A 13,093-nucleotide genomic window follows, 5' to 3' on the forward strand; every position below is an offset into this window, starting at 1 on the left:
AAATGATTACATCTTTTTTTTTGGACATCTTATGAAAATATTTTAATGATACACCGTCTATACCAACTGATTTCTGAAGATATTTGGGGGAACATATTTAGATCATCGATCTACCCGCTTTTGAGACACATGCCATGCAGGCCGGAAAAAAATAAAAGATAAATAAATATATATATAATTTTGTAGTTTCACACCAGAAAACTGCCATATCGTAAGCATAAATCCCCCCATTGGCTTTTTTTTTTTTATATACTAAACAAAATCAGGAGCATGTAAGGAAATCAGTCAGTTGTTTATTCTTGGAGGAACCTTAGGGGGGCTTTACATGTTGCGACATTGCTACCAATATATCGTCAGGGTCACGTCGTTAGTGACGCACATCCGGCGCCGGTAGCGACATCGCAACGTGCAAATCCTTGGTGCGACGATGAACGAGCACAGAAGCGTACAATATCGCTGATCTGTGTAACGTCGTTCATTTCCATAATGTCGGGTCCACCGCAGGTACGATGTTTGTCGTTCCTGCAGCTCCACACATCGCTGTGTGTAAACCCGCAGGAGCGACAAACATCTCCTTACCTGCGTCCCGACGGCAATGCGGAAGGAAGAAGGTGGGTGGGATGTTATGTCCCGCTCATCTCCGCCCCTCCACTTCTATTGGCCGGCAGATTAGGGACGTTGCGGTGACATCGCTGTGACGCCGAACGCACCTCCCCCTTGAAGGAGGGATTGTTTGGCAGTCACAGCGACGTCGACGAGCAGTTATGTGCGTGTGAAGCTGCCGTAGCGATAATGTTCGCTACGGCAGCGATCACCGCATATCGCATGTGCGATGGGGGCGGGTGCTATCGCGCTGGACATCGCTAGCAATTTCTAGCGATGTCGCAACGTGTAAAGCACCCCTTAGACTGAGACCGTGATCCAATGACCTTCATTTTTACAACAAAAGCATGAAAAACTTACCCTTGGAAGACATTTCTGCTTTTGCACCCTGGAAATGCCAGTATCTAGAATTTCCTTGCCCCCAAACTAGAGAAATAAAAATAAATTTATATTTTCATAACAGATCTTATAAAACACAGGGCAGATGGTACATTACTAGGAGCATAAAGGTTACATAAAGGAAAAGAGCCTCAATTTCCCATGTGCCCTCTTCTAGATTTAGAAGGGAGAGGGCAATGCTGGTAAGTGGCGTCACCAGCTTTGTTTTACCGTAGTTACTGAAGACAGTACAGAGAGCAGTTTGGACTACCTGTATGACCTTATTGCCATGGTAATGCCAGTCGCCATGACTACCATCAGAATTACTATCGAGAAAAGAGCGTTAAGACTTTAACTATTCAGCCCTGACAATATATAGAATGAGGGTCCAACTGTAAAGCAGTTTTCATAGACTCTAGGATTACAAACTTTTAATCCCTTAAAGGCAATTTGTCAGCAGATTTTTTGCTAAGTAATCTGAGGACAGCATGCTGTAGGGGTTACAAAACAAAAATCAACTATGCCTCTCTTACCAGGCTGTGTGCTGTTGTTTACTTAAACCTAAGGCTTTATGACTACAACGTCACGCACACAGTAGTCCGCACACCATCTCCTGTGATTGACACTTCACTGGAAATGTACACTCTCTATTAAGCCCTTAACGACCGCGGGCCGTAAAATTACGTCCTAAATGACAATGTTACTGCCCGCAGTCTGCCGGCAGCATCATGCTGTGATTGGCACACATTTCAGCTGATTTTCACAGCTGAGATGTGTGCCTGCTAGGCACGAGCAGAATCGTTATCTGCTCATGCCGATTAACCCCTTATATGGCGCTGTCAATATGTGACAGCGCCATTATAAGTGCGATCACGGTAATGTTTTCCTTACCGCCCGATCCCGGAAGTCACGTGACGCGATCACGTGACTCCCAATAGTTGTCATGGTAGCACAGGGTCATGTGAGGACTCCTGTACTACACCTGACTTGCTTTCACTTTCGCTGTGCCGGGGACACAGCAAAAGAGAAAGACAGCGTATCTGCTGTTTACAGCCGTGTAGCTGTGATCAGCAGATACTGCAGAGCGATTGGAATGCTGATCGCAATAGCCCCCTAGGGGGGACTAGTAAAATAAAAAAAAAAAAAGTTAAAAAAAAAGTTTTAAAAAATTTAAAAAACCTAAAAGTTCAAATCACCCCCCATTCGCCCCATTGAAAATTAAAGGGTTAAAAAAATAAAAAATATACACACATTTGGTATCGCCGCGTTCATAAATGCCCGATCTATCAAAATATAAAATCAATTAATCTGATCAGTATACGGCGTAGCGGCAAAATATTCCAAACGCCAAAACGATGTTTTTTTGTCGCCACAACTTTTGCGCAAAATGCAATAAGAGGCGATCAGAACGTAGCATCTGCGCAAAAATGGTACCGTTAAAAACGTCAGCTCGAGACGCAAAAAATAAGCAGTCTGAGCCATAGAGCCCGAAAAATGAGAACGCTACGGGTCACGGAATATGGCGTAAAACGTGCGCCACTTTTTTCGGACAAACTTCTGATTTTTTTTAACCCCTTATATAAAAGTAAACCTATACATGTTTGGTGTCTACGAACTCGCACTGACCTGAGGCATCACACCCACATATCAGTTTTACCATATAGTGAACACAGTGAATAAAATATCTCAAAAACCATAGTGCTATCGCACTTTTTTTGCAATTTTTCAGCATTTGGAATTTTTTTGCCGTTTTCTAGTACACTATATGGTAAAACTGATGGTTTCATTTAAAAGTACAGCTCGTTCCGCAAAAAATGAGCCCTCACATGACCATATTGACTGAAAAATAAAGTTACGTCTCTCAGAAAAAGAATGGCGAAAAAAAAAACGGAAAGCGAAAAATCGGCCGGTCGTGAAGGGGTTAAGAGCCTAATGTGGGCAAGACAAGACTCTCTGAACTCTGCTGCATGCTAAATCTAAAAGCTTTTATTGTGTCAGAACGGCTGCACCCAGTAATCTAAGTGATACATTGTTTGATTCAGATTCTCTTTGCCTACATCATGCTGCTCTCAGATGAGGTAGCAAAAACCTGCTGACAGATTCCCTTTAGGTGTTGTAGTCCCAATAGTTAGATGTATTACGAAATATTCAAAATCCATAAAAATGTTACTGGTCTAACCTAGTTTTTTGTCTATTTTAATGTAGTTATTCAGGGGTTCCTGGACTGGTTTTACTACTAGAAGCTAAAACCAAGCGGAAGAGAACAAAGGGATGAAACTATGGCTATGCCACTTCCCACACTCGATACACTGCCCTTAATGGGCCCTGTGTAAGCTTTTTTTGGGTGTGTGCACACTACATCTTTTTAAGGCAGAATCTACCATGGAAATAGTTTGAAAAAAACTTTCCGAAAACGCTGAAGAGAATGAATATATGCAATTCTATATAAATATGATTTGCTGTATGGCTGTTCTGCCTTTTGAATGTCTTAACAGCTTCAGGATTTTAAAAAACACTAAGAGGTTAAAAGAGGTGACCTTGATCATTCTTTCAGAATACTCAGAAGATTCTCTGTACTTTATAATAGAAGTCAATGGGAAAGGTCAAACGAGGCCTAGACGTCTTTTGGAGCATTGGAAATTGTTTTTTGTATTTAAAAAAAAGCGCTAGCAATTTCTTCACTATTAAATGAGTGAAAAATAACAGTAAAACACATTGAAAAAAAACACTTGAAGCTTTGATCCACAAAAAAAAAAAATAAAAAATAAATAATTTTGGAGGCCAAAAAAAATTTGGGATTTTTCTTTTTCCCTAAAGCAGAGTTTCCTGCATTGTCTTCTGCTTGAAAAACTTGGTGAGTTTGCCTGATTTTAGAAGAAGTCGTGTGCATATACCCTATTGGTCCAGGACAGATTACGTGGCTGTCAAAGTTGCAGGATTAGCGGCTTAAAAAAAACAAAACAAAGATCTGTCAGTCGATTCATGCTACCCAAACCACAAGCAACACAAATCAGGGTCCAGCTGTACGATGGCAGCCAGGCATGTGGTCTCTGAAACATCAAGGTGTTTCAGAGAACAGTTTTTAAATCCCCACCCTGCTTTAGTTGATTGACAGGTCTCGAGTGTGAACATAGGTCCATCACCTGGGGAGGGTCGGGATTCAGAAACTATGGGCAGGTCTTCGTGGATTCAGACAATTGTGAGTTTCGGACAAGTGGAGTGCACCTAGTTACAAATCCTACTCCAGTTCCCTGCTGGAGGATAATTTATGGGCTAGTGCCCACACCGCTTTACATTTACCGCATACATTTGACGAGTGGTGGTCCCCACACTTACTACTCAGCTCCGACCAGTCATAGCTATGCAGAAATGGTGTGAGTATGCCAAAAATCCCATCATTTTAGCGTAGCTGCCGGTTGCGCCAAAATTATGCGATTTTTCCATGTTTTTACACCAGAATATGGATATATAGTTGATGATCAGGCACTAGATTTTCATTGAGACAGCTGAGGGTTTCAGAGAAAAATATACCTGGCTGTAATCGCACAGCTAGGATCTGATTAACGCCTAAGCAACATGGCGAGAATATCGGTGCGAGTGGAGTGCGATAAAACATCACATTCCACTCGGACCAATATTAGCCTATGTGTCAGCACTCATGAGCGATTATTTTCTCAGCCCTAATTGGACCGAGAAAACAAATCGCAGCATGCTGCGATTGTAATGCGAGACTCATTTCTCTCGCACCCATTCAAGTGAATGGGCAAGAGAAAAATCGCACTGCACTCGCGGTACACCGGTGTACCGCGCGTGCAGAGCGAGAATCGCAATAGCCGGTTACGGAGGAGAGAGGGAGATAAATCCCACCCGCCCCTCCTCCGTGCAGGCCCGCCCCTCCTGAGAGCCGACCCGCCCCCCGCAGCTGAGGTCCGCTCGCACACAGTCGGACCGCAGTCGCAGGGACACTAGCATGACACCCGGCTCCCGCTGTGCTGCCAGCGCGAGCCGAGTGTCATGCGAGCATTGCAGTAGTGCCCCGTGTGGCCCCAGCCCAATGCTGACCCTTGTTTCGGCAGCATTAATTGAATGACCGTTCAATTTAAACCTATGGCACAGCAAATGGTTAACTGGCCAATTACATTCTGCCGTGAATAAACTCTAATAAGACATGATAAAGTGTATTTGCCATTTACCATTCCAACTTCGGTTTGTCCCAAATACTGCGCAGAATACAGGAGCCTAAAAGGAACAAGCGCAATATGGACATTACTTGACTGAACAAATCCTCAATATCTTAAACACTTTAAGACATCACCTTCCATCCTGTTGTGGACGGTCCTGTCCCCTCTCCAGGCTTCTGGGGTTCTGTTGTAGTTGGAAGTCAGGAACCCGCTCTTTCACACCTTTCAGATATGGTATGAGGGGACGGAAGACCTCCCCATCTTTCCAACGCCAACGGATCATTCCAAATATTAGTGGCTCTCCCTTCAGCTTACTCAGCACTGCGCCTGCCTAAAAGGAGTTACTGAATTATTAAGAGTTGTTTTGGATGTTAAAAAAATAAATAAAATAATGAAACAGTCTATTAGTATATGTTTGCTGCATGGGTTGTCCAGAGTTTAAAGGGTGATTTCCATCTCCAAAATTCAATCCCAATATGTAGTAGGTGTAATAATAATATCACCTTTGTAAATCAGTAACATCACAGATGATGCCTGCATTAATGGCACAAGACTGCTGAGGCCAGTGATTGGCTGCAGTGGTCACATGGATGTACAATATGTGATTCCTTGCCATTACACTCTTACTTGAAAGGGGTATTCTCATCTCCAAGATTGTATCCCAATATGTAGTAGATGTAATAATAATAATAATAATAATATTAGGAAAACCTCCAATTAGAAATGTAGTATAGTTCTCCTGATTAGCTGTGTCACTTACCTCATGTGCAGGGTATTGCAGCTTAGGTATCCATCGTTACGTCCACGGCAACTATCTAACTGACTATATGAGTGGATGTAATAATGGATACCTAAGCTGTAATGCCCTGCACATGAGGTAAGAGACATGGTTATATCAGGAGAACTATACTATACTATACTTCTAATAGGTATATGCTATTTTTTTTATTATTATTATTATTATTATTATTATAATACCTACTATTGGGATAGGATCTTGGAGATGAGAATACCCCTTTAATTAAAAAAGTGTAATGGCAAGGAATCACATGTTGTACATCCATGTGACCACTGCAGCCAATCACTGGCCTCAGCAGTCTTGTGCTATAATTGCAGGCATCATCTGTTATGTTAGTGAGTTACGGAGGTGATCCCATGCTGTACATCAGCGTGACCAGTGTAAATCAAGGATCAGTGGAGATCGTCAAAACATGAAGGTGTAGCAAGAGATTAAGACTGGGGCCACACAAGCGTATGGCATCCGATACGAGTGCATTGGATGCAATATTCTAGCTGCGAATGTAAGCAGAGTGTCATGCCACTGTGATCCGATTCTGCAATCGGATCACAGCTGCGGAGGAGAAAGCGGGCGCTGCAGGAGAGGGAGGGATTAATCTCCCCATCTTCTCATTGCCAACTGATGGGATTATCGCACTGCACTCCTGTGTCATCCGAGTGCAGTGCGATATTTCACTTGCTCCCATAGACTTATATGGGTGCAAGTGAATACGGATTCCACCCACAGCATGCTGCGACTGTTTTCTCGGTCCGATCAGGGCTGAGAAAATAATCGCAGATGGGAGCTGCCCCATAGAGTAATATGGGTCCAGGTGGAATGCGATTTTTATCACATTCCATTCTGTCTGTTTTACTCACCGTGTGTCCTAGCCCTTAAGATATCAGTACTGTTAAATTATATTGCATCATATTCCCAGTGCATACAAATTTTTTTTTTTATTTACTGGACAACCCCTTTAAAGACGTCCTTATTGTAACTTTTTCAGGGTTTCTGAACTGTGAAGCAACTAAAAGAAGCGACATAAAATGGAACATTTCAGTTTGCCATCAGTGTGCATTATTTTCATTTTAGGAGATGCTTTTGTGGCACTTTTTCAAAAAGGAGCCTGAAAATGTCGTTGTGTGAACATACCCTTATTGTATTCAGACTAAACAAAGAAAAGAAGCAATGAGTGAGTAGACAAAGCGAGCCCTTATAGGAGACCGTATGCTTTTGTGACATCTGCTCACCTGTCCATTATATGCATTCCTTAGCGAGACACCATTGATTTCATCAATTATATCTCCTGCCAGAACCACCTCATCTACCTCGGCTTGGCTGTCCGCTAGCACCTCCACCACAAACACTCGGCCCTCCAGATATCTGGAAAAAAACATATATTAAAGGATACCATTCCAAAAAAAAAAAAGAAGAAACCCAGCCATGATGAAATGGGCAAAAAAAAAGTCAATAACTACACCTGTCATACATACCTAGCACCACATTTAATACGACACTTTTTGTTCCTTAATTAGAGAAATGGCTTAGAAAAAAAAAAAAAAAGAGGCCCAGATTAACAAGAAGGGGTGCAGTCTAATCATTTTGGCTCAGTGTAAATATCTGCATCAAATTTGGCATCTTTAGGCCGTCTCGCCTAAGATTACTTGGTTTAAACGGTAGAGAACAGGGATAAGTAGGAACACAGGAGTGTTAATTGTATGTGGAGTGCCCTATATACAAAGCAAATAAAAAGGGGAAACAACCCACCTATCGGTTCCCTTAAGGCCCCTTTACACACTACATCGCTAGCGATATCGCTGTAACGTCACCGGTTTTGTGACGTAATAGCGACCTCCCCAGCGACATTGCAGTGTGTGAAACACATCAGCGACCTGGCCCTCGCTGTGAAGTCGCTGATCGCTACACATCTCTCAGGAACATTTTTTTGTCCTTTGTTTCCCGCTGTGCAGCATGTATCGTTGTGTTTAACACCGTTACAACGACATAGTTAGCAACTTCCCTTTCAAATAGCTGCTTTGACACGTCCCAAACAACCAGCGAGGTCGTTCTGCAGGTCCATATCGCTGCTGCGTCATTGGCCAGATCTGCCTGTTTGACAGCTCACCAGTGACTTACCAGAGACTTTCCAGCGATCCTGGCCAGGTCGGGATCGCTGGTGGGATCGCTAGAAAGTCTCAGTGTGTAAAAGGGGCCTTTAGAAGGGAAGGCATCATCAGGTTTTTGGGTTAAATGCATTTTTTTCTTTTGTCAATTTTTTTTTCTATATATCACAATCTGTATAAAAAAAATATGGAGAAATATTGCAATTTTCACATTGCTGCTTTCCTAGATTTGCATGTCTTCTGCTTTCCACAGTCGCATTACCTTAACTGACAGGTAACACCTTCATATACAGCTATTAACACAGGATCTACCGATCCCCTCCCTTTCCAATGAGGTGTGTACAGGCTTATTAGATGCTACAATACAAAAGGGTAGTGTTAGAGTGTATTGTTGCTAATGAAATACCGATTTCCTCCAAAAATAGGAAGCATGAATCAAGAATCGCCCCAGTGGCCATTGTTAGAATTGCAAGATGTCTTCTCCCCCCCCCTCTTTTTAGGCCCTGTGTGCACTAGAAAATGAAGTTTTCTCAAGAAATTTCTTGAGTCTGAAAAATTAGCGCACTTGCGTAAAAAAAAAAAAAAAACAAAACACAACACGCACCAAAAATGCATGCGTTTTTACCACTTTTTGGTGCGTTTTTCCACAGGTTGGTCCCTGTGGGGGTTTTTTACCATTATCTATGGCAAAAAATGCAGGTACCTGCAGAAAAGAAGTGACATGCTCATTCTTTTTCTCAAGAAATTCTGCAGAAAGAATGTTCTTGAGAAAAAAAAAAAAAACAGTGTGAGCACAGCTATTTTTTTTTCCCATAGGTTTTGCTGGGGAATGTCTGCAGAAAGGTTACAACCATTTCTCAAGAAATTTCTGCAGCAAAAACGCACAAAGAAACGCAGGTAAAAACGCAGTGTGCGCACAGGGACTTAAACTGTCATTTTTGTTATTAAAGCTTATAAAAGATGTACAGACAGAGAACATTCTCATAGTATTGGTATGGCAGGATACAGCATAGTTAGTCAAATAAAGTGAGAGGCATATCACCAAAGCTCCTACAAGGCGACCAGTTAAGATTGCTACGAAAGTTATCACGTATTTCTATTAGACCCCCATAACCAACTTAAGACCAGGTACAGACTACAGACACACCTGAAAGGGAAAAGTGGAGGAAGGTTTTTACATGCCATTGTGTATAGCACCCTCTGAATCAAATATTTAATTGGATCCCAGAACCTAACAAGTCTGGGACAAGGCCAAAAATATCAGGCAGCGCACCCGAAGAACAACCACACCGCCAGCAGACATCCAGTAACTGGGAGTTAGGCTTGTGTAGACCTTCTGGCGTGTGATACCAGGTCAGAATCTTGTATTGATTCTCCTTATAAAGAGTTATATTGAGGTTTTTGCCTCGTTGTTTCAAATGGTCTGCCAAATCTGTAATGATAATTTGAATTGCAAGATTTCTTATGTGTTTTTAGTATATATTGTGATATGTTAAATAAAAAACATATTGCCAAAAGTACATTTAAACTGCAAGTCCTTGTTTACTGACATCCCCTTTAATGAGAGGTCTCTGGTTACATAATATTAATGGCCTGACAATCAGCAACTCCCAAAGATCAGCTGTTATTAGCTTCATACATATGGTGGTGGCCACTGCCAAGTGCTGCAGATCAGCTGTTATTAGCTTTATACATATGGTGGTGGCCACTGCCAAGTGCTGCAGATCAGCTGTTATTAGCTTCATACATATGGTGGTGGCCACTGCCGAGTGCTGCAGATCAGCTGTTATTAGCTTTGGATACCATATGTATGGTGGCGGCCACTGCCAAGTGCTGCAGATCAGCTGTTATTAGCTTTGGATACCATATGTATGGTGGCGGCCACTGCAGAGTGCTGCAGATCAGCTGTTATTAGCTTTGGATACCATATGTATGGTGGTGGCCACTGCCAAGTGCTGCAGATCAGCTGTTATTAGCTTTGGATACCATATGTATGGTGGCGGCCACTGCCAAGTGCTGCAGATCAGCTGTTATTAGCTTTGGATACCATATGTATGTGGCCACTGCTGAGCGCTTTAGATCAGCTGTTATTAGCTTTGGATACCATATGTATGGTGGTGGCCACTGCTGAGCGCTACAGATCAGCTGTTATTAGCTTTGGATACTATATGTATGGTGGTGGCCACTGCTGACCGCTGTAGATCAGCTGTTATTAGCTTTGGATACCATATGTATGGTGGTGGCCACTGCTGACCGCTGTAGATCAGCTGTTATTAGCTTTGGATACCATATGTATGGTGGTGGCCACTGCTGAGCGCTACAGATCAGCTGTTATTAGCTTTGGATACCATATGTATGGTGGTGGCCACTGCTGAGCGCTTTAGATCAGCTCATATTCAGACTGCTATCCAGTGCAGCCTTTTCAAATGTTTACATCCATCCAAAGCTTACAACATCTGACATGAAGAGCAGTCGGATTTCTGATCCCCACTGTTCTGATATTGATGACCTCTCTTAAAAATAGATAATCAAGATCATATGACTAGACAACCCTTTTAATGTATGTTGTATTTTTCACACTATGCAAATGTTTCAGCTGCAGTGGAAAGGTTGAGTAGTTGCCAGTGTGTGTACATATTCGTGTATTATTATTATTATTTATTATTATAGCGCCATCAATTTCATGGCGCTTTACATGTGAAAGGGGTGTACATAATAGGGACAAGTACAATAATCATAAACAATACAAGACACAGACAGGTACAGGAGGAGAGAGATCCCTGCCCGCGAGGGCTCACAGTCTACAAATGTGTATGAACTGTAATATATATATATTTATATTATACACATACATACATACATACATACATACATACATACATACATACACACACACACATATACAGTGCTGGCCAAAAGTATTGGCACCCCTGCAATTCTGTCAGATAATACTCAGTTTCTTCTTGAAAATGATTGCAATCACAAATTTTTTGGTATTATTATCTTCATTTATTTTGGTTGCAATGAAAAAACACAAAAGAGAATGAAACCAAAATCAAATCATTGATCATTTCACACAAAACTCCAAAAATGGGCCAGACAAAAGAATTGGCACCCTTAGGCTAATACTTGGTTGCACAACCTTTAGCCAAAATAACTGCAAACAACCACTTCCGGTAACCATCAATGAGTTTCTTACAATGCTCTGCTGGAATTTTAGACCATTCTTCTTTGGCAAACTGCTCCAGGTCCCTGAGATGTGAAGGGTGCCTTCTCCAAACTACCAATTGAGATCTCTCCACAGGTGTGTTCTATGGGATTCAGGTCTGGACTCATTGCTGGCCACTTTAGTAGTCTTCAGTGCTTTCTCTCAAACCATTTTCTAGTGCTTTTTGAAGTGTGTTTTGGGTCATTGTCCTGCTGGAGACCCATGACCTCTGAGGAAGACCCAGCTTTCTCACACTGGGCCCTTCATTATGCTGCAAAATTTGTTGGTAGTCTTCAGACTTCATAATGCCATGCACACGGTCAAGCAGTCCAGTGCCAGAGACAGCAAAGCAACCCCAAAAGATCAGGGAACCTCCGCAATGTTTGACTGTAGGGACCGCGTTCTTTTCTTTGAATGTCTCTTTTTTTTTCCTGTAAACTCTATGTTGATGGCTTTTCCCAAAAAGCTCTACTTTTGTCTCATCTGACCAGAGAACATTCTTCCAAAACGTTTTAGGGGCACTTTGCACACTACGACATCGCAGGTGCGATGTTGGAGGGGTCATGTCGAAAGGGACGCACTTCTGGCGTCGCACTCGACATCGTAGTGTGTAAATCCTAGATGATAAGATTAACGAGCGCAAAATCGTCGTAATCGTATCATCGGTATAGTGTCTGGGAATTCTATACTTACATCGCTGTGTGTGAAGCCGCAGGAGCGAGGAACATCTCCTACCTGCGTCCTGCAGCTCACGCCGGCTATACGGAAGGACAGAGGTGGGCGGGATGTTTACGTCCCGCTCATCTCCGCCCCTCCGCTTCTATTGGCCGCCTGCCGTGTGACGCCGCACGACCTGCCCCCTTAATAAGGAGGCGGGTCGCTGGCCAGATCGACGTCGCAAGGCAGGTGAGTCCATGTGAAGCTGCCGTAGCAATAATGTTCGCTACGGCTGCTATCACAAGATATCGCTGCTGCGACGGGGGCGGGGACTAATGTGCTCGGCATCGCAAGCATCGGCTTGCGAGGTCGTTGTGTGCAAAGTGCCCCTTAGGCTTTCTCAGGGAAGCTTTGGCAAACTCCAGCCTGTTTTTTTATGATTCTGGGTAAGAAGTGGGGTCTTCCTGGGTATCCTACCATACAGTCCCTTTTCATTCAGACGCCGACAGATTGTACGGGTTGACACTGTTGTATCCTCGGACTTCAGGGCAGCTTGAACTTGTTTGGATGTTAGTCGAGGTTCTTTATCCACCATCCGCAAAATCTTGCGTTGAAATCTCTCGTCAATTTTTCTTTTCCTTCCACATCTAGGGAGGTTAGCCACAGTGCCATGGGCTTTAAACTTCTTGATGACACTACACACCGTAGACACAGGAGCTTTCAGGTCTTTGGAGATGGACTTGTAGCCTTGAGATTGCTCATGTTTCTTCAGAATTTGGATTCTCAAGTCCTCAGACAGTTCTTTGGTCTTCTTTCTTTTCTCCATGCTCAATGTGGTACACACAAGGACACAGGACAGAGGTTGAGTCAACTTTAATCCATGTCAACTGGCTACAAGTGTGATTTAGTTATTGCCAACACCTGTTAGGTGCCACAGGTAAGTTACAGGTGCTGTTAATTACACAAATTAGAGAAGCATCACATGATTTTTCAAACAGTGCCAATACTTTTGTCCACCCCCTTTTTTATGTTTGTTGTGAATAATATCCAATTTGTCTTTATGACAATTTTTTTTTTCCATTGAAGACAAATTAAATGAAGATAATAATACCAAAGAATTTGTGATTGCAATCATTTCCAGGAAGGAACCGAGTATTATCTGACA

General features: G+C 42.6%; 1 protein-coding gene across 2 annotated transcripts in view; it reads right to left on the reverse strand.

Annotated features, from left to right (window-relative positions):
• Positions 1 to 13,093, reverse strand: part of LOC142311310 (uncharacterized) — a 97,260-nt gene that overhangs the window by 29,036 nt on the left and 55,131 nt on the right. For both annotated transcript variants that reach the window (XM_075349612.1, XM_075349611.1), the window contains exons 9-12: positions 7,191 to 7,323; positions 5,297 to 5,493; positions 5,175 to 5,220; positions 964 to 1,029 (exon numbers count right to left, since the gene is read on the reverse strand). In XM_075349612.1, coding sequence (XP_075205727.1) covers positions 964 to 1,029; positions 5,175 to 5,220; positions 5,297 to 5,493; positions 7,191 to 7,323 — 442 coding nt within the window. The remainder of the gene's footprint in view (positions 1 to 963; positions 1,030 to 5,174; positions 5,221 to 5,296; positions 5,494 to 7,190; positions 7,324 to 13,093) is intronic.

Source organism: Anomaloglossus baeobatrachus, chromosome 5, assembly GCF_048569485.1.
Source record: "Anomaloglossus baeobatrachus isolate aAnoBae1 chromosome 5, aAnoBae1.hap1, whole genome shotgun sequence".
Taxonomy (NCBI): domain Eukaryota; kingdom Metazoa; phylum Chordata; class Amphibia; order Anura; family Aromobatidae; genus Anomaloglossus; species Anomaloglossus baeobatrachus.